Source organism: Muntiacus reevesi, chromosome 5 (assembly GCF_963930625.1).
Source record: "Muntiacus reevesi chromosome 5, mMunRee1.1, whole genome shotgun sequence".
In the NCBI taxonomy this organism is placed as follows: domain Eukaryota; kingdom Metazoa; phylum Chordata; class Mammalia; order Artiodactyla; family Cervidae; genus Muntiacus; species Muntiacus reevesi.
This window is the reverse complement of record NC_089253.1, coordinates 124,235,252-124,254,599: the sequence shown is the minus strand read 5'-3', so window position 1 is coordinate 124,254,599 and position 19,348 is coordinate 124,235,252. Positions and strand designations below refer to the sequence as shown.

General features: G+C 63.3%; 2 protein-coding genes across 3 annotated transcripts in view; both read right to left on the bottom strand.

Annotated features, from left to right (window-relative positions):
* The window catches only part of IGFN1 (immunoglobulin like and fibronectin type III domain containing 1), a 28,621-nt gene extending 9,955 nt beyond the window's left edge, over positions 1–18,666 (bottom strand). The window contains exons 1-14 of one of the 2 annotated variants that reach the window (XM_065936347.1): positions 18,558–18,666; positions 16,508–16,544; positions 15,962–16,084; positions 14,816–14,955; positions 13,722–13,821; positions 12,114–12,158; positions 11,805–11,850; positions 11,150–11,327; positions 10,502–10,615; positions 8,859–9,027; positions 7,622–7,894; positions 6,882–6,921; positions 637–764; positions 61–185 (exon numbers count right to left, since the gene is read on the bottom strand). In XM_065936347.1, coding sequence (XP_065792419.1) covers positions 61–185; positions 637–764; positions 6,882–6,921; positions 7,622–7,894; positions 8,859–9,027; positions 10,502–10,615; positions 11,150–11,327; positions 11,805–11,850; positions 12,114–12,158; positions 13,722–13,821; positions 14,816–14,955; positions 15,962–16,084; positions 16,508–16,514 — 1,488 coding nt within the window. In that variant the 5' untranslated portion in view covers positions 16,515–16,544; positions 18,558–18,666. Of the gene's footprint in view, positions 1–60; positions 186–636; positions 2,283–6,881; positions 6,922–7,621; positions 7,895–8,858; positions 9,028–10,501; positions 10,616–11,149; positions 11,328–11,804; positions 11,851–12,113; positions 12,159–13,721; positions 13,822–14,815; positions 14,956–15,961; positions 16,085–16,507; positions 16,545–18,557 lie in introns of those variants that run through there. The other variant, XM_065936346.1, reaches the window with a different exon arrangement.
* On the bottom strand, positions 2,341–4,839 carry LOC136168715 (uncharacterized). Its single transcript, XM_065936416.1, has 3 exons — positions 4,836–4,839; positions 2,438–4,314; positions 2,341–2,394 (listed from the first exon to the last, which is right to left on the bottom strand). Exons 1-3 carry the CDS (start codon positions 4,837–4,839, stop codon positions 2,341–2,343), a joined length of 1,935 nt encoding a protein of 644 aa, XP_065792488.1.
* Positions 18,667–19,348: the final 682 nt, after the last annotated feature.

Genomic DNA, 19,348 nt, shown 5'->3' with positions numbered 1-19,348 from the left:
CAGCCCTCCCCCGCAGGCTGCTTGGTAAAGTGGGGGCAGCAGGGTGCGGGAGGGCAGTACCTTGACTCCGTCCTTAAACCAGGCTCCGGGGCCCAGGTCGCGTGCGAGGGTGCAGGAGAGCACGGCGGGCTCCCCGCGCTCCACCTCCATGTCAGCCAGGCCCTGGGAGAAGTGGCCGGCGGGGCCTGGAGGGGCACGGGGGGCGGGGGGCTGGGTGCCCAGGGATCGCCTCGCCCAGCTGCCCGCTGCACCCTGGGGGCCACACGTCCCCCCAGCAGGGCCAGACCACCCCGTTTTCTCTGCAGGGCTCAGGCTGGTACAGGGGGTCTGGGGGCCAGGGAGATGAAGGGCCCTAGGTCACCCAAGGGGACGTCTGGATGACCCACCAAGTCCAGTGCCTTGGACACAGGGGGTCAAGACAGACATGGGGAGGCCTCTCAGCCCCGAGAAGCCTGCATCCCACCCACGCAGGGAGGAGGAGTAGCCTCCTGATTGGAGCAGAGGCCCCTGGAAATGGGGCTCAGGGCCAGCAGCAAAGTCCTGGGCTCAGAGGCAGGCCTGGGAGCGGCCCTGCACCCCGGTGTACAAGGGGACCCCTGCCCCCCCCCAGGGCCAGGACAACCGAGAGGCACCTACCTCTGGCGTCCTCAGAGAAGCCACCTGTGCCAGGCTTGCGTCTGGACCTGGGGCTCAGGGTGGCGTCCCTCCTCCGGCCGTAGGCGTCTGACCCGCCGTCTCTGCCAGCTCTGCTGCTACCCAGGTGGCTGGGGGGCTCCCCGGGGTGCCCCGTGTCCTCTCCGCCAGGCGGCTGCCCCAGGTCTCTGGCCTCATCCGCACCCCCTCTCTTTGCTGCTCCAGGGTCGACCCTGGACCAGGTCTGAGTCCTGCTCCTGTACGGGCCCAGCCTCCTCTCTGCCACGCCGGCCTCATCCACCGCCTCGTACTCCGCCAGGGCCTCTGGGCCATGGACCCTGCCATCCCCAGCATCCAGGGAGCCCCTTCCTCTCCTGTGTCCTGTGCCCGGCGGAGCGCCAGGCCCCTGATCCCGCGACCCATCGCCAGGTTCTTTTCTGCCGTAGGGACCATCCAGGCCATCCCGGGCCCCCTGTCGTCCCGAACCCCCAGGCTTTCGGGAGGAGCCGCCCTCCCCCCCAGCAGAAGTCCCCTTTCCGGGGACACCTGAGTCCCCTGGGCCGCTAGCTCTGCTCCTTCCCAGGCCCGAAGCTTTGCCATCCGGGAAGCCTGGGCTTCGCCCCCCAGCAGCCTCCTCTCCGTCTGGAGCCCCCCCCCAGCCCCAGGAGCACTCTGGCCTTGCTCGGGTCCCCCTGAGAGCGGCGTCTTCCCCCTGGAGGGAGCTCGAAGCCCAGGGGCCTGGGGGCTGGTCCCAGGCTCCAGAGCTGTCTCGGCCAGGCCCCCGGTCTTCCCCGCCTGGGCCCCACGCGTGTCTTTCCCCGTGCCCACCGGTGGGCCCTGATGGGGATCCGCCCCTTTCTCCGGGCAACTGGCTGCCGTCTAGACCCTGGCCTGTGCCCACAGGGGCCCCCCGTCCGGCCCCCACCCTCTTGCCACCCAGCTGTGTGGCCCCGGCACCCGGAGGGGCCAGTGCCCCCTGCACAGATGCCGGACCCCTGCCTGCCGCTCCGGGACCTGATTTCCAGGAGTCCTGGTCACGTCTGGATTCCTGAGCAGCTGACTCTGCCCAGCTCTCGCCCTGCACTGCTCCCCGACCACCAGGGACCCCGGAAGCCCCGCCCTCCCTGCTGGGAGCCCCTCTGTGCCCGGGGTACCCCGGGAGCTCAGAGCCGTCTTGCTGCCCTGCAACACCTGCCTTCCCCTCAGAACTCACAGCCCCCCACGCCTCAGGGGCGCCTGGGCGTCCAGAGCCCCCCAAACCACTCTCGGAATCCCATCCATCTGAGAGCCTCGGCGGACCTCCTGGAACCCCCAGCATCCCTGGGCTCCCAGGGCCGGCCCCATAAGCTGCACCATCCATGGCACCCGGCCGTCCGGCTATGCTGGAGCCCAGCCCCACACCTGCGCCTCCCCCCAGCCCCGCCCCTCTGCCCGCCTCTGGACCATCCTCAGTGCTCATGCCACTGTAGGGCCCCCCTGAGGCGGCCCCGCATCCCGAGCCACGTCCCAGGGCTTCCTGGCCTCTGAGTCCGCCGTCCTTTCCCACCCCAGCCAGTGAGCCTGCTCCTCCAAATCCCACTGAACCATCTCTGAAGCCCACCTCATCCTCTGGCCCCATCGCCACAGGTCCTCTTGAGTCTCCCCTGTAACCTCCCTTACCCCCTGACTCCATTCCCCTAGCCCCTGCCCCCATTCCTCCAGAACCCCCTAAACCATCCCCATAACCAGCCTTAGCGCCTGAGTCAACTCCCCCAGGACCCCCTAAACCATCCCCATAACCAGCCTTAGCGCCTGCCCCCATTGCCCCAGAACCCCCTAAACCATCCCCATAACCAGCCTTAGCCCCTGCCCCCATTCCTCCAGAACCCCCTAAACCATCCCCATAACCAGCCTTAGCGCCTGAGTCAACTCCCCCAGAACCCCCTAAACCATCCCCATAACCAGCTTTAGCGCCTGCCCCCATTCCCCCAGAACCCCCTAAACCATCCCTATAACCAGCCTTAGCCCCTGCCCCCATTCCTCCAGAACCCCTTAAACCATCCTGATAATCAGCCTTACCTCCTGAATCAACACCCCCAGAACCCCCTAAACCATCTCCATAACCAGTCTTAGCCCCTGAATCAACTCCCCCAGAACCCCCTAAACCATCCCCATAACCAGCTTTAGTGCCTGCCCCCATTGCCCCAGAACCCCCTAAACCATCCCTATAACCAGCCTTAGCCCTTGAATCAACTCCCCCAGAACCCCCTAAACCATCCCCATAACCAGCTTTAGCGCCTGCCCCCATTCCCCCAGAACCCCCTAAACCATCCCTATAACCAGCCTTAGCCCCTGCCCCCATTCTTCCAGAACCCCCTAAACCATCTCCATAACCAGCCTTAGCCCCTGAATCAACTCCCCCAGAACCCCCTAAACCATCCCCATAACCAGCTTTAGCGCCTGCCCCCATTCCCCCAGAACCCCCTAAACCATCTCCATAACCAGCCTTAGCCCCTGAATCAACTCCCCCAGAACCTCCTAAACCATCCCCATAACCAGCTTTAGCGCCTGCCCCCATTCCCCCAGAACCCCCTAAACCATCCCCATAACCAGCCTTAGCACCTGCCCTCATTCCCCCAGAACCCCCTAAACCATCCCGATAACCAGCCTTAGCGCCTGCCCCCATTCCCCCAGAACCCCCTAAACCATCCCCATAACCAGCTTTAGTGCCTGCCCCCATTCCCCCAGAACCCCCTAAACCATCCCCATAACCAGCCTTAGCACCTGCCCTCATTCCCCCAGAACCCCCTAAACCATCCCGATAACCAGCCTTAGCGCCTGCCCCCATTCCCCCAGAACCCCCTAAACCATCCCCATAACCAGCTTTAGCGCCTGCCCCCATTCCCCCAGAACCCCCTAAACCATCCCGATAACCAGCCTTAACGCCTGCCCCCATTCCTCCAGAACCCCCTAAACCATCCCCATAACCAGCCTTAGCACCTGCCCCCATTCCCCCAGAACCCCCTAAACCATCTCCATAACCAGCCTTAGCGCCTACCCCCATTCCCCCAGAACCCCCTAAACCATCTCCATAACCAGCCTTAGCACCTGCCCCCATTCCCCCAGAACCCCCTAAACCATCTCCATAACCAGCCTTAGCGCCTACCCCCATTCCCCCAGAACCCCCTAAACCATCCCCATAACCAGCCTTAGCACCTGCCCCCATTCCCCCAGAACCCCCTAAACCATCTCCATAACCAGCCTTAGCGCCTACCCCCATTCCCCCAGAACTCCCTAAACCATCCCCATAACCAGCCTTAGCACCTGCCCCCATTCCCCCAGAACCCCCTAAACCATCTCCATAACCAGCCTTAGCGCCTCCCCCCATTCCCCCAGAACCCCCTAAACCATCTCCATAACCAGCCTTAGCGCCTGCTCCCATTCCCCCAGAACCCCCTAAACCATCCCCATAACCAGCCTTAGCCCCTGCCCCCATTCCCCCAGAACCCCCTAAACCATCTCCATAACCAGCCTTAGTGCCTACTCCCATTCCCCCAGAACCCCCTAAACCATCCCCATAACCAGCCTTACCCCCTGAATCAACTCCCCCAGAACCCCCTAAACCATCTCCATAACCAGCCTTAGCCCCTGCCCCCATTCCCCCAGAACCCCCTAAACCATCCCTATAACCAGCGTTACCTCCTGAATCAACCCCCCCAGAACCCCCTAAACCATCCCCATAACCAGCCTTAGCCCCTGAATCAACCCCCCCAGAACCCCCTAAACCATCCCCATAACCAGCCTTAGCCCCTGAATCAACTCCTGCAGAACCCCCTAAACCATCCCCATAACCAGCCTTAGCCCCTGCCCCCATTCCCCCAGAACCCCCTAAACCTTCTTTATAGCCTGCCTCACCCCATGACCCTGATTCCCCAGAACGCCCTGAACCATCCCCATAACCCACTCTAGCCCCTGAATCAACACCCCCAGAACCCCCTAAACCATTCCTGTAACCTGCCTCACCCCATGACCCTGAGTCCCCAGAACCTCCTAAACCACCCCTGTGACCCGCCTTAGTCCCTGCCCCTATTCCTCCAGGGCCCCCCACACCATCTCTAAAGGCCGCCTCCCCTCCTAGCTTTATCCCGCCAGGCCCAAGACCCCTGGACCCTCCTCTGTAAGCTGACCTGCCTTCTATTGACTGAGGCCCTAGAGAGCCTGACCCATCCCCACAGCTCAGCGGTTCACCAGACGCATCAACCCACCGGCCCTCAAGGGCCACCCCCGCGTGAGACGCTGATGCCTGGGGGCCCCCGGGAGGGCCCCCGGGACCAGCCCCAGCTCCAGAGACCCCCACACCGAGGCCTCTGGCTCCACCCCTGTCATGCATTTGGCCTGCCACCTGCAGAGACCCTGACGCCCCAGAGCCGTCTTCACCTGCTCCCTGTCCAGAAACCCCCGGGCCCCCCAGGGCTCTGCAGCCCCCATCAGCTCCAGTCTGACCCCAAGGCCCCGCTCCCCGCCAGCCCCCAGGCTCTGCCCCTACGTGTCCCTCCCCACCAGTCTCCGCTGCAGCCGAGGCCCCCAGGCCGCCTCTACCTGCTGACCCTGCTGTCCCAGGCCGTCCCAGGCCGTCAGGAAGATGCTTGCCCCCAGGGCTGCTGTCCCCCCAGCTTCTGGAGGCCCCCCCAGCCTCTGCATGCACCCCGCTCCCGCCCACGGGGCCCCCATCTGGGCCGCCCGAGCCACTCTTGAGGCTTGCAGGTCTGTCAGACGCCCTTCCTGCAGGACCACGACCGTCTCTGCCTCCAGACCACGTGCCCCCGGGCACCTCTGAGCCCCAGCTGCCACCACCCCCATCCCAAGACTCTGCTCCCCCCGGGCCCCCAGCGTGGCCAAAACCCGGGGCTCCCGGCCCGCCTAAGCCATCACTGAAACCGGCTCTATAGGCCAGGCCTGCTCCCCCGGGGTACCCGGAGCCCTCACCCAGCCCAGACTCCATCCCCTCCGGGCCTCCAAGGCCACCCACATGGCCCACCCCACCTCTGGGTGCTTTCTCTCTGGAGCTCCGGGACCCGTCCCAGAAACCTGGCTCAGACCCCATGGCCCCTGAGCCTCTCAGCCCGTCCGTGTCTCCCAGGGTCCCACCAGGGCCTGAAGACTCACTGAGCTTGTGGCTTCTGGCATCAGACCCGGTCAGCCCCGCCGCACCCCCCTGCTCCCCACCGGACACCAGCACTCCAGGCCTGCCGTGGGCCCCGGTTTTGCTGGGGCCGGACCCAGCGTCACCCCAAGGGCCTGGGCCCATAGCCTCGCCTGGAGCCCTCTGACCAGTGGTCCAGGCCCGGGGATCCTGGGCCCCACTGGAGCTGCGGCCCACCTCACCCAAGGCCCCCGCAGACTCTGGGCCCTCCCTTGCCCTGAGCCCCCGTGGGCCCCCTCTCCAGTCCCCAGGACCCCCTGGGCCTCCGTCATCTGCCTCTGCCCCAGTTTTGGCCTCAGGTGCCCCGCGCCCCTGGAGGATGCTCTCACCCCCCGATACAGGTGGCTCCTGGAGGTGCCGGCCTGCAAACGCCCCCGAGCCCCGGGACTCAGGGCCCCAGCCTCGTCCTCCTGTAGGCTTCAGCGCTCCGGGACCCCCTGCCCCACGGCCACCTCCAGCGCCCCCCGGGCCAGCCCTGTGGCCCCACCCTGGGCCCGCCATGCCTCTTCCCACCCCATCACTCAGACCGTGCTCTCCCCCCAGCTCACCCAGGCTCTGCCCCTGCAGAATCTCCGATCCTTGACCTTCTAAGCCAGGCCCTGCAGGACCAGCCTGGGCTCCCCACGGGGCCCGCTCCCCCAGCCCTCCAGCCTCAGGCCGCCAGGACCCCGCCTCCAAGGCTCCCGCTGGTCCTGCACCGTCCCTGCTGTGACCTCGCTGTTGGGCTCCCGCAAGTCCCAGCCTGGATTCCAAGCCCCCTCCTAAGCCTCCTCTCTCTCCGTGGAGCTGGTCGACCCCAAGGCCCGGGACTCTGCCTCCCTCCTCTCCCAGAAAGCCCTCTCTGGCCTGTCCAGGGCCCCAGGCTGCATGAGCCGCCTCCTCATCCCCCATCGAGGAGTGGCCAGGCCCTCCCAGGCCGCCCCTGTCTGGGCTGGCTGTGGCCCCAGAGGCCAGCCCAGCTCTCTGGAGGGAGCTCCCTGTGGGGCCCTGCTCTCTGGATCTATCCCCCTCCCCACGGGCGCTCCTGAATTCTTCTGGGCTCTGGCCTTCTTGTGCCTGTCTCTGCCGGTCAGCGCTTGTGGTCAGAAGGCTCTTATCTTTCCCAGCTTTTGTAAGAGGTCACGCCCCCGGAGAGAGAGAAGAGAAAAGCCCTGTTAAATCAGGCCGAGGCGCCTCTCAGACCCCAGCAGTTTCCCCAGGTGCCTGACCCTCAGTTACCCCAACAGAGAAGCAAGCCGGCCATCTCCAGAGGAAGCCAGGCAGACCAGCTCACTGGTGGCTCATCCCATCACCGCCTCCCCAGTCCTGTGCCCGAGGGCCCCACCCTGCTCGGTGGTTTAGGAGGACTTCAGGAGAAAATACAGAAGCCAAAAGTCATTTGCCACCTGCAGTTGCCTTGCTGTTTTTTTTTTTTTCCCCTTTAAATCAACTTGTTCTATTGCCTGTCTTACGAATGTCAACTTTAGTTTCCTGGGATCGCCTTGAACCCAGAACCCTAAGGGGGTTTAAGGATGCTCTTTGGCCTGACCCAGGGGCTCATCCAGAGTGGACCTAGCCCACTGTCCTCAGCCCCGTCCAGGACCCCAGGGACGCCTTAGATCTATGCCCAACGGAGCAGACACCACTGGGGAGGGTGGGCTTGCCGTGGAGGGCCCGCACTGCAGGCATGGAGAATGGCTCTCGGGGGCCTTCCTGGCCTCCGGGGATGAGGGGTCCCCAGTGTAGGGCGCTGACAGGGGAGCCCCGCCCCCCGGGGCCTCAGGTCCCACCTTGGCCGAGGCGGGAGAGCCCGGGGTCCCCGCTCACCTTCCACCACCAGCCAGGCGCTGGAGGCATGGAGCTTGGTGCCCAGGGAGTAGAGGCCCATGTCGGAGAAGCGGACCCCTCGCACCAGCAGCCGGTGCCTCAGCCCGTCCGGGGACACGAACGTCTCGTACTTGTCACTGAGGTGGAGCGGCTGGTGCTGAAACCTCCAGGCGGCGGTGGAGCAGGGGCTGGACAGGGTGCACTCGAAGACGGCGTCCCCCCGCTCCTCGCAGCGGACGTCGGCCAGCGGGACCACCACGTGGGGCGGGATGGCTGCAGGCAGACGCAGGGCGTGACCTGACGCGGGACGCCCGGGGCCGGCCGGCTGGGCCACGGCTGCCGGCGTCACCTTGGACAGGTCACCCCTCACCCCAGGTGTCGGTTTCTCCACATAAAGTGAGTTATAATTAGGCTGTGAACAGTGAGACGCGGCTGTGAGATTCTGCAGTTCTAAATCTGAGCCTTCTCTCCGGGGGCAGGTAGGTTCCGGAAGGAAACGACAGACTGAGCACGGAGCCTCGTACCTGTCGTCCGACCGATCCTCACGACCACCTCCAAGGCAGGCATTGCTATTACCCTTTATGAGGCCTGAAAATTGAGGTTTTACGAGCTAAACGGCTCCCACAGCTAAGAGGTGGTCCAGCCAGAATTCACTGGCAGGCCTGGCTGAGCCCAGGGTACCTGCCCCCTTCCCCGTCCACCATGCCGGGCCAGCTGGAGGTCTCACCCCCTCTTCAGCCTGACTCAGCCTCGTCCTCCGTGGTTTATCTGCAGAAAGCTTCCCCCACCCTAGGGGTCAGCTCCCTCCACGCTGTCAGGCACTGGGGTGGGGGGTTGGTGGTGGAAAGGGACATAGTTTGATGATGGAGGAAGGGACCGTTCCTGGGGGGGTGCGGGAGGCATGAGGGGAGGGGTGACACAGTGGAGCTTCTTGCTGGGGTCATGGAGGGGGCATGCCTCAGAAGGGAGGCTGTGGAACTAGTCTGCTCTGGCCTGAGAGGGAGTGAATGCTGAGGATGGACCGTGAGCGTGGGCAAGAGCCCACGTCTGAAACCCTCAGCGCCCAGCCCAGCACCAAGAGAACATGGACCATGGCTTTTGCAAAGGGATTGTCAGCATTTAACTGCTGGGCCCGAGCTCCTCTCCCGGACGCCGAGGGGCCCGCGCCCCATTCATCCACCAGCCCCACTAGAAGGCACGCAGGCGCCCGCCCCGACGCTCAGGGCAAACCACTCACCGCTGGCCTCCAGCTCCGTGGTGAAGACGTGGGCATCCTCCACCCGGACCTGGTAGATGCCGGCGTCCTCCGGCTTCAGGTCCTGGATTTGGAACTGGTAGTGCTTCCCCAGACGCCGCAGACTGTGTTTGGTCTGGTTGTCGAAGCCGTAGGGGACCATCTCACCGTCCTGGGGCCAGGGAAGGAAGAGGGGGGCGCAGGGCCTCCGTGAGTCCACGGCCCCTCCTGCCCCCATCCTGCTTGCCGATGGCCAGCCACGCTCCCCACTGGCCTCGGCACCAAAGGACACTGCTGGACCAGGAGGGTGGGGCAGAGAGGGGCGGGGAGGAGGCCCTGAGCGCGCGGCGGAGGCAAATACATGCTCTAGGAATATCCATGGCTCTGACACGGAGTAAACGATCTGCCGGTATTATGCAAGAGACACCCGAAAGTGCTGAGCCGGCAGGTGGGCGGGCGGAGCGGACCTACTTGCCGAGCAGGGCAGGGAGGCAGCAGGGTGGCCGGTCCCCCGTGCTCCCATTCATGAGGAAGCAGAGTACTACCAGTGGCCCGTGCACAGGCCCACTTCAGCCAAGCCCTGGATAGACTGGCTCCTTGCTGGTCATCCCTGACCCACGACGGTGCGCTTGGTGATTTTCTGACTTTGGTGCAAAAGCGATGCACGTTCAGGAGAAACTGCTTGGAATTCTGGTCTTTCCCAGGCTCACGATGGGCAGTGCAGCCCCCGTGGCCGGGTCACAGAGGTGACCCACCCATACACTTAGAACTGCTCTGTACCAGACCAGAGTCTGTTCTTCACTTTGGGTACAGGCATGCATGCTCAGTTGCTCAGGCATGTTTGACTCTTTGCGACCCCATGGCCTGTAGCCCACCAGGCTCCTCCGTCCATGGGATTCCCCAGGCAAGAATACTGGAGTGGGTTGCCATTTCCTTCTCCAGGGGAGCTTCCTGACCCAGGTATCGAACCCAGGTCTCCTGCATTGCAGGCAGACACTTTACCATCTGAGCCACCAGGGAAGTCCATTATCAGCTATACCCCAAAATAAAATAATCTTTTTAAAAAAGCACTACGTGGGGACCAGGGTGTCTCTGCAGGGAGGAGTTAGCCATGTGGATGGCAGGGAAGGCCATGGTGGACAGAGGAACAGAGGGGAGGCCGGTGAGAAGTGGGGAGGGGCGCACAGGAGCGGGGAGCCGGGGGAGGGGAGAGGCGTCGTGCACGCTCATTGATCAGCTGGACGCCCCAAGAGACCAGTCGTGCATTATGCTGACGCCACAAATGAGGCCGCTGAGCACAGAGAGGTAGGCGTCTCGCCTGAGGTCACACAGCCAGGAAGTGTGACGCCCCAGCCCACCCCCTCTAGATCCCTGCCCCGCCCCGACCTCGTGGGGCCCATGCAGGGGTGTGTCTGGAGAGAGAGCTCAGAGGTGAGCGGTGCACTTCTAAGAACCGTCTTTTGACCCCATGCCCTGGCTAGACACCCTGGACCTGACCGCAGCAAAGTCGGAAGGAACTCCACGGGACGCAGGGCCCACTGCCTGTGTCCTCAACTGTTCCTCTCAACGCTGCTCATGCCAATCCTCCCCTGGACCGGCAGCAGCCGTGCCAGACCACCCCTCCTTGATGGCCCCCCCAGACTCACCTTGTACAGGTAAATCTTGCTCTCAGGACTCTTGAGGTCCAGCTCCAGGCCAAAGGTTGCGATCCCCTCCTTGTTGACCCGGACATGTCTCAGGTTGGCGATGGTGTTGAGGTACTAGGGAAGATGAACCCGTTGGGGGGCCCTCTGAGTGCACTCCTTGGGGCTTCAGGTCCTCAGGCCCCAGCCCCCGGCAGCCCCCAAGCATGCCTGTGCTGGCTTACAAGCGGGAGGGGAGGCTGGCTCCTGCGTCAAGGCTGAGCAGACAGCCCGGAGCAGGAAAGCTGGGCCCATGCATGGGAGGTTGGATGAACCACCTTCAAGTTGATAACACTATTCTCAGGGTAATGCAAGCAAGTAGAAGAAAAAGTAGACTTCTAGGGCTAGATTAGACTCAGGGAAAACTTCCCAGTTCTCTGTCACTTTGTAAGCCTCTGGAAGCCCGTCTCCCAGAAGCCTTTAGAAGTTAAGACAGACACCCACGGTCAGGTGATGCGGACCTCAGGCCTTTGCTGAGCTTAATGCTTTATGCCTGTAACACCCACTTTACAAGGAAGGAAACCACGGCTGGCGCTGTGGCTGTGCTCTCCCCCGCCCCCAGCGCCCCAGGGGCGGCAGGGGCCGCGGGCCGGGCGGGCGGGCGGGTGGTACCGGTGCCAGCTTCTCCTCGCGCTCCTTGCTCATCCGCTGCAGCCGCCGCAGCATCCCGCGGAAGTCCACGATGCCGTACTTGAGGCAGATCTGCTCGTAGTCCTTGCGGTCCGCCGTCATCAGCAGCTGCCACACGCGCTCCATGTCCACCTCCTTCTTGGGGGCGGGAGGCGGGTCCCTGCGGAGCGGGGGCAGGTCAGGGCCCCGCGGGGCCCCAGGGCCCGGCAGCCGGAGGGGGTGGGCGCCGCGCTGTCTTCCTGGAGGAAGAGGCTGCGGAGACAGACTGACCGCCGGCGGCACCAGAGGGGCCAGAGTCGGCAGGGCGGGGCCCCCCGGCAGCTCCAGCCTCCCAGGAGCAGCTCTCCTAACGACTCCTCTTGCGGCTTTCAGAGCAGGGTGTCGGGGGGACATGATTCTGTGGCTCAAGTGGAGCACATTTTACAGACAACCCAGATAACGGAGATGGTTCTCTCAAGGACACAGAGCGTGGAACTGGAGCCTGGGGTCCAGCGCTCCCAGCAAGCCCACCAGCCTCAGCCATCAGCTGGGAGAACCCGCACTCCCCTGCCGGCTGGGAGGGGCGGCAAGTGTGAGCTCTGCTTGCAGGGGGGTGGGGGGCCTCCAGACCCCCTCCGCAGGACAGGCCCAGGCCCACCTCTTTTTCAGCATCTTCCGGAAGTCCACTAGCTCCTTCCTGAGGTCTAGAAAAGGAAGAGGAATGAGCCGCAGCCTCACGTGGGATTCCATGGGGCTCACAGAGGCTTCTCTGTAGGAACCCTGGGGAGGGGCTGGAGAGGGGGCCTGTGGTCCATGGCAGACCACCAGGCTTTGGAAAGGAGCCCCCTCCTGTGGGCTGGTGATGGCCTGTGAAGCACCCCGAGGGCTTGACCAGGTGCGGGGTGCTGGCAGGAAGCAGCCCCTCCCCCAAAGACCCTAAGGAGATTTGGGACAACTTTCCACCTACCCTCTTGGGGCTCCTTGGGCCTCTTCCGATTCTTCCGAAAGCCAACTAGACCGTCGGGAAGAGAGGAGGTGGTTAATGTGGGCAGGCGGGGAGAGAAATGAGAAAGCCTGGTGGGCTTTGAGAACCAGCAGCGCCCAGGCCCCGGCCCCCCAGCCCTCTCTAAGGCTGGCGGCCACCCAGGAAGAGAGAACACGGCTGAGGGTCCGGCTATCTCTGGCTCAGAGCGTGACCGAGGGAGGCAGCCTGATCCCCACGTCCTTCAGGGCGGCCCACTCACACGTCAGCAGGGCCGGGGGTGGCATGAATGCGGGGGGGAGCCGCTGGTGACTGCACACGGAAGGGCATCTAAGGGCAGCTGTCCTCCCCCTCCACCTGAGAGCTGCCATTTCAGGGCCCAGGCCTGGGGGCATCAAATACGCCCCCCGGGGAGGCCGGAGGGCAGGCCTCTCGCCTTCCCGGCTCCGCTTGACACCAGGAGTGGGCAGGAGACATGACCTGGGCAGTGGGCACCGAGAGAGCAGGAACACACGAAATAAATGAGTGCTATAAATAATAATCTCTCTTCAAAATCCTAGTCTGCCACAGGTTTCCCATCTGAGTTTTGCCTTGGTTACCTTAACAAGACAAGTTACCTATGCCTCTGTCTCCAGGGGAGAAGTTCTCTAACTTAGTTTTCCTAAAACCTTAAAAGTTCTCCTGAAGAACAAAGAAGAATTTACACTGTACAGGACAATATGAAGTTCACGCTTCTTTCCTTGGGAGTAGTATCTGTTTTCACAGTTGTAGGATTCTTTTTTATTAAAATATAGTTGATCTACAATAATTTATTAGCTTTTGTTTCCTGATAAAAGGACCAGATGTCCCAGGGCCACTCCTTCCCGACTTTCTGCCTGCACGTGGGTTAACTGGGTCTGTAGCAGCCAGCCTATGAGGTCAGGATGGCACACCATGGGAGGCGTCTGGCTCCCCAAAACAGCCCTGAGCTCTGCCAGAGCCTGGATACCCCGCTGGGACTTGTTATCATGGGCCTAGGAAAGTGGCTTTGCTTTTTGAGCCACATCGAGGAGGGTTTTCTGTTACTCGTGCAGAAAAGCATAACCAATTGAGAGATGAGATCTGCTTTACAAGACATGTTTACTTTTGATTCCTTGCTGACGATTGCTTTGAAATTTCGGAAACACGAGCAAACCAAAGCAACGCAAGTCTGAGGCAGGATCTGGCCTTTTTGTTACCTGTCCCCCCATTCTCACCCCACTCCACGCAGACTTGGACAAAACAGCAGAGGCCAAGAGAGGAAACTGAAGCCCCCTGAGTGAGTTAGCAGAAGATTGGACTAGAAACCAATGTTCAGACCCCGACCTCGCTCCTCAGGGCCAAGAGGACGTCTCCCAGCACACCTGTGGGGCGCGCCCGCGGGTGTGAGCCTCCCCAGCCAGGGGTGGAGGCTGCAGCAGCGGACGAAGCCTGGGGCTCCGCACCCCCGGGCTGCAGCCTCCATGGCCCCCCCACCCCCCAGCCTTGAGGCCTGATCCCCCTCAGGGCTCTCCCATACCCTGAGCCCCGGTGGGGCAGGAGGAAGCGGGCAGGGCGGGGGGCGGGCGGGCCCACCTTCGATGACCGTGAGCCTGGCCGAGCACGTGGCCTCTCCATAGGCATTCACTGCAGTGCAGCGGTACACGTCCGTGTCCTCGCCGGTCAGTTTATTGATCTGCAGAGAGGCCGAGGGCAGGGGAACAGGGCTAGCCCCCCTTCCTCCAGTCACTGGACATAACCATGTCATAAAGATGAACAAGGCAAGCTCTTGTCTTCGTGGCCCTTACTGGGTTCATCAGGAAAGCAGAACCAGAGACCAAACCTAGGTCAGGACTGCGGTGGGCAGAGAGTGGCTTCCCGGAGTCCAGTGGATCCAGGACTAACTACCGTCTCTGGTGTGTGCGGCAGGCCCCTTACCTAACCTCCCTGGACCTTAGCTTATTTACTTATAAAATGAGGATAATAATACCCATTTGAATAATACCCATTGAACCCTGTTCGGGGAGTTAGGATCTTGCAAGCTGTGCAGTGTGGCAAATAATAATAATAATAATAATAAATAAACAAAAAAATTGTCACTTTCTTGGCAGTCCAGTGGTTAAAACCCAAAGCTCCCAATGCGGGGCACATGGGTTCGATCCCTGGTCAGAGAATTAAGATCCTGCATGCCGCACAGCGTGGCCGAAATAATAATAACAATAATAATAACACCCCAAAGCCATGAGTGGTCAGGATTAAAATACGCAGTCTAGTCTGCCCTCTTAGCGCAGAGGAGCCCAGTCTCATAAAATATACAGTCTAGGTCAAACGATTAGCCGAGGAGCAGGACATAGTAGGTGTTCTGTGATGTGTAACTGTAAATATTACTGATACCGACCAATATCGACTGAGTGTTCACTGTAGGTCAGGCCTGGGTGAGGTTTATTACCTAAACCTTCAATGCTCATAAAAGCCCCATGGAAGGAGGCAGTATTATCACCCCAATTCGCAGGGGAAGAAAGAGAGGGAGAATAAAGTGACTTTTCAAGGCTGGAGTGGTAACCCAGGCAGCCTGCTTCCAGGGCTTGAAGGAAGCTCCAGCCCTCTCAGCAGAGGTCGGCCGGCCTGCTGGTCTACCCTGGCTCTGGGAGGAGAAGGGAGGACCCCCCCGGGAGGACCACCGCCCCTACCTGCAGCACGTGCTCCCTGCTGCCGGTGCCGGACGAGACCTGGTACTTGCTGGAGCTGCTGAGGTCCCCTCTGGAGCAGTGCCAGCGCACCCTGGGCCTGGGCTCCCCGCAGACCACAGCCCGGAAGGTGGCAGTCTTCCCTGCAGCCGGGAGAGGCGGGCAGTTTGACGGGTTGGGGGAGGAGGGACAGGGAGTGTAATGCATGCTCACTCCGTTGCTCTGGGCACTTCAGCTGCCCGTTCCAAGAGGGGCGCCTGCCCTTGGTCCTGGGGTCCCAGGCAGGAGCGCAGTCTCAGGTGCCCGAGGGACGCCCTCCCCCATCTGTGTCTGCTGAGCCTGGGGCCCCTGAGGGCCAGGGCGGGGCGGGGGCCTGAGGAGGGGGAGTCCTCTGTGGGTCCCGTGTCCACTCTCTGCGGCGGGATGGCGACCTCGGCAAAGCCTGGTGGTGGTGCTCGAAGGGGCCGGTCCTGAGACCCAGGGTTCCAGCCTCGGGAAAGAGCCCAGCTCCGTCTCTGCCTGGAAGCCGGGGTTTGGGGGGCTGCCCGCCCTCAGGCCCCTGCCCCGCCGGGAGTGTCTCAGCAGAGAACAGTTTGGAGTAAAGATGCAAGTCCCCCACCGCTGGTGAGAGACGCGGTTTCTCGTGACAGTGTTGCTGGGATGTACAGTCAGCTTTAAGGGGGGAGGGAGCCTTATTCTCCTCAGGCCAGAACGCGGGGGGCTCTGAAACCCGCTGGGGGCCTGTGCTGGGGAAAGGGCGCCCGCTCTCCCCTCCCCGCGGCCCGTGCCCTCTGCTTCCCGGGCTCCATTCTCTGCGGCCTGTGGGCCCTGGGGCGGCCAGCAAAGGGAGCCCCATTTCACTCCGTTTCAAGGGTGCCTCTGCAGGGCTGCTTGCAGGCCAGGAGAGGGCAGGGCCCAGGGCCGCCCCACGACCCCCTGCTCCCTGGCTCAGCACACCCCCACCCTCCTTCCCAGATGCTTGTCCCGTGGCAGGCCTGCACCCCTTTACCTCCCTGCTCCTCAGGCCCCGTGCCCTGTGGGGACCCGGCAACCCCAGGTGTAGGGTGAAGTGACGGACACAGGGGCTGGGGGCTGGGCTGGATCAGGGCCGGGGTCCCCCGTCCCCTCCAGGCCCCTCCCGGGCCTCACCCTCCTGCAGCGCCAAGGCAATGGGCTTCTGCACGAAGTCGGGCGTGCTGCAGCCTTTGGGCACCTCCTCCACCAGCTGCCAGATGCTCACGCCCGGCGTGGAGGACTTCTTGAGGGATTTCCCTGGAGGAGGTGGTGGGAAGGGAGGTGGGCCTCAGCTTAAACCTATCGCCGGAGGGGCCCCCCGCCCCCCACGGTTGAGCAGGGCTGGCTCCTCAACTCCTCTGGGGAGAAGGGCTTTGGGGCTTTCTAGCGGGTATGGCGGTGGTCTTCCCACGTGTGAGTGCCGCCCCCGGGGAGTAGCCACAGGTGCCCTGGGGAGACCCCAAGAGGGTCCCGGGAGAGGGGGGTGGGGAAGGGAGCGTGGAAAAGGGCTCTTGGTGGGAATCAGGGCCCATGGGGGAGTGGGTTCTGCACCCTGGATCCAGGAAAACAAGCTAAAACCCAAATCCGTAACTAACAAGGCACATGCTCTGTGCCCTGCCCCCCGCCCTCAGCTGGTGGGCGCCATGCGGGTGAGCGGAGTGGAGGGGGCGCTGCTCCCACCTGCCATGGTTCCGGCTCCTCTTTGGCGCTGACTGACCTGAGAACAGAAGGCAGGATTGCTTAGAAAGGTCCAGGCGGTCTCCCCTGTCCTTCCCACACCTCGGCACCCCAGCCTGCCGGGGAGCTCCTCTCCCCCACTCGCCGGCCCAGCACGGCCCACCTCCCGGGGACCAGGGAGGGTAGGGCGCTGCCTGCTTGGAATCTCACCCAGGGAAAGGAAACCATGGATGAGCTACAAGCTGTGCTGGAGGCCTGGCATGATGGTGGGGCCCTGGGCCCAAAGGACGCTCAGAGGGCGGGACACAGCCACCCTAAAGTCAGGAGAGCAAACTCCAGACCTCAGGGCCTCCCAGCTGTTCCCGGCCTGACCCCTTGACTGAGGATGAGAGCTCTCCAGCGGCGTCCTCTGGGACTGTGGGCCCCTCCACCAGCCCCGATGGTCTTGAGCAGGGCCTGCAGCCCTCCAGCTCCCACCCCACCCAATCTGGAATCCAGATCGCCAGGCCTGTGGGCAAGGATCCCTGGGCTGCCCGTAAGGTCTTCTAGCCCGGGACATCCGGATCCCCATAAATCCATCCACCCCCTCCAAAGCCAGTGAGTTATAACATCAGGTGGGCAAGAGTGCCTCCCAGACCCCCTCCACCACCAGCAGCACCCCTCTGACTCCCACTCAACGGCAACCGACCACCGTCCATTGAGGCTGATGGGGCGGGCGGCCAGGAGAGGGCAGGGGGCCTGGGGCTGGGCTGGGCTGAGCGCCGTTAGGACGGCCGTGAGTGGACCGGGTAGGGGGTGCCTTGAAAGAATTTCCCAGCAGTCCCACCCCCAGCGCGGTTGGCCCGTGGCCAAGGGTTCCATTTTGGAGATTCCATCTCCTGCCCAAAGAGCCCTCAATATAGAATCACATGACAAGGCACATTCCATCCTCCGAGCGAGGAGCCTCCGTTTCACAACTGCCCACCCGCTGGCACCCCGGCCCGGGGCGTCCCCCCCACTGCCCGGCCGCGCCCCAGAGCGCTGGAATGCCGCAGTGCGCCAGCCGCGTTCTGGGGCGGTCACGGGCCACAGCCGCCGCTCCACGGGGGGTCGCCGGGGCGGGCGAGCGGGACGGAGGGGAACCCAGCTGGCCACGGCGGAGGGGTGGGTGTGCGGGGCTCCGTCTCACCCACGCCCAGGACCACCACCCCGAGCCTGCCCGCCGCCTCCACCCTGGCGCAGTGAGCGCGGACGTCTTAGTCAGCATCTTCACCTTGTGTCTCCATCACCCTTGGGCGGCTCTCGGTTACTTACTCAGCCGTTCGTCACACGCCAAGAAGCATAATCCTCCCGCGTCTGTCCCTCCAGCCTCCCGCCTCCAGACCCCAGCTGAGACCTGAGACGGGAGAGCGGCCGAGCCCGCATGGGGACTCAGGGGGCCCACGCTGGCCAGCTCGCCCTCCCGACCTTGGCCCCTTCAGGAGTAAACCAGGTCCGGGACAAGGTCAAAGGCGAAGGGCGAGAGGTCCGTTTGGTTGGGGACCAGGTGGTGGTCCTCATGGAGTTGGAGAAGAATTTTAACTCTCTGCACCAGACGGCAGCTTGAGTCCCCAGGAACGTCTGCGGGTCTCCCCCAGGCCCTCAGCCCTCCGCCCCCGCCCCACCAGCTTCATCCAGCCCTCCCGCTTCCTGCTGCCTCCAGCTTCTCGACGCGTAGGAGTCAGGGCAGGGAAAGACACCCGGGGCTCTTCTCCCTGTTTGACCGTGTTATTAATCAAGATGTGCTGAGTTCCAGACCGGAGGTCCTTATTCTGGACAGCTGCTCAGAGTGTTTAAGCTGGTCGGCGTTGCCAGCTGAGCAGCGCCGGGAGAGTCCCAGCCTGGGACGGAACCGCCCCTAAAGACTTGCAGTAGCTCCAAGTCCCCCAGCCATTGGAGGGGATGTACCGCCCGGGGGGCCCTGGGGCCCCTGCCCCCTGCCTGCCCTTCCTGAGCAGAGAAGGGCGACGGGATCCCAGCCTCTCCTTCTCCGCCCCCGCCCCAGTGGGCAGCCAGATGTGCAGGGCCCACTGACCTGGGTGCACAGCCGGCCTCCGGCCTCCCGGCCGCTCCCGCCTCCCCACGTCCAGCTGCTGCCGGAGGCTCTGAATGGACTGCCGGTGGCCGGCCGGTGGCGCCGGGACAGATGTAGGTCACAGCGGACTCCCGCTGCCCCCGCCCCTCCCACTCAGCCCGCCTCCCTCTCCTCCTCCAGCCCAGGCTTGGCAGGGCAGGGCCCCCCCGGGGTTCCCGCCCTCGCCTCCGGGAGGTCAGAGATGGAAGGGTCCTGTGACATGGGCTCATCCAACTCCGCGCAGAGCATTAAGCTCTCAACCAGATTGGCTTGCTCAAGCCTGCCTCGTTTATGTGATCCTGTTAGCGGGCGCCTTCTCATCATCCAGGGCCTTAATTTTTCCATTAAGCTGACCCCTGGGGACCCTTGACACCATAAGTCACGCAGACACCCAAAGCCGCTGCCCTCTTGGGAATCAGCATCTGAAGTGGCGCCACGCAGACCCAGCCTTGGGGAGCTAGTCCCAGCCCCAGACAGACCAGAGGGTGTAACCCCTAAAGGGAAGGGCAGGGCGAGACCCTGGGGGTCTGCAGCCAGGAGGCCTCCCGGGAGGTGGTGAGCTCCCTGAGGTGGGAGAGCCGGCCCCGCCCGCCGAGCTGGGGACTGAAGCAGGCAGGGCAGACGGCTGGGTGTCAGGACGTGCGGATGGAAGGTGGGAATCGAGGTGGGGGGCTGGTCACAGGTTTCCTTTGGGGGGCGGGCGGGCCCAGAAGGACGCGGGGCACAGGGCCACTCCGTCTGCTTGGGGGCAA

Bases quoted from the DNA above. Each gene is read 5' to 3' on its own strand.
- LOC136168715 (XM_065936416.1), bottom strand. The intron at 2,395-2,437 runs GCAATGGGGGCA...GGGATGGTTTAG, and splicing joins ATGGTTTAGGGGGTTCTGGG to GGGGTCCTGGGGGAGTTGAC.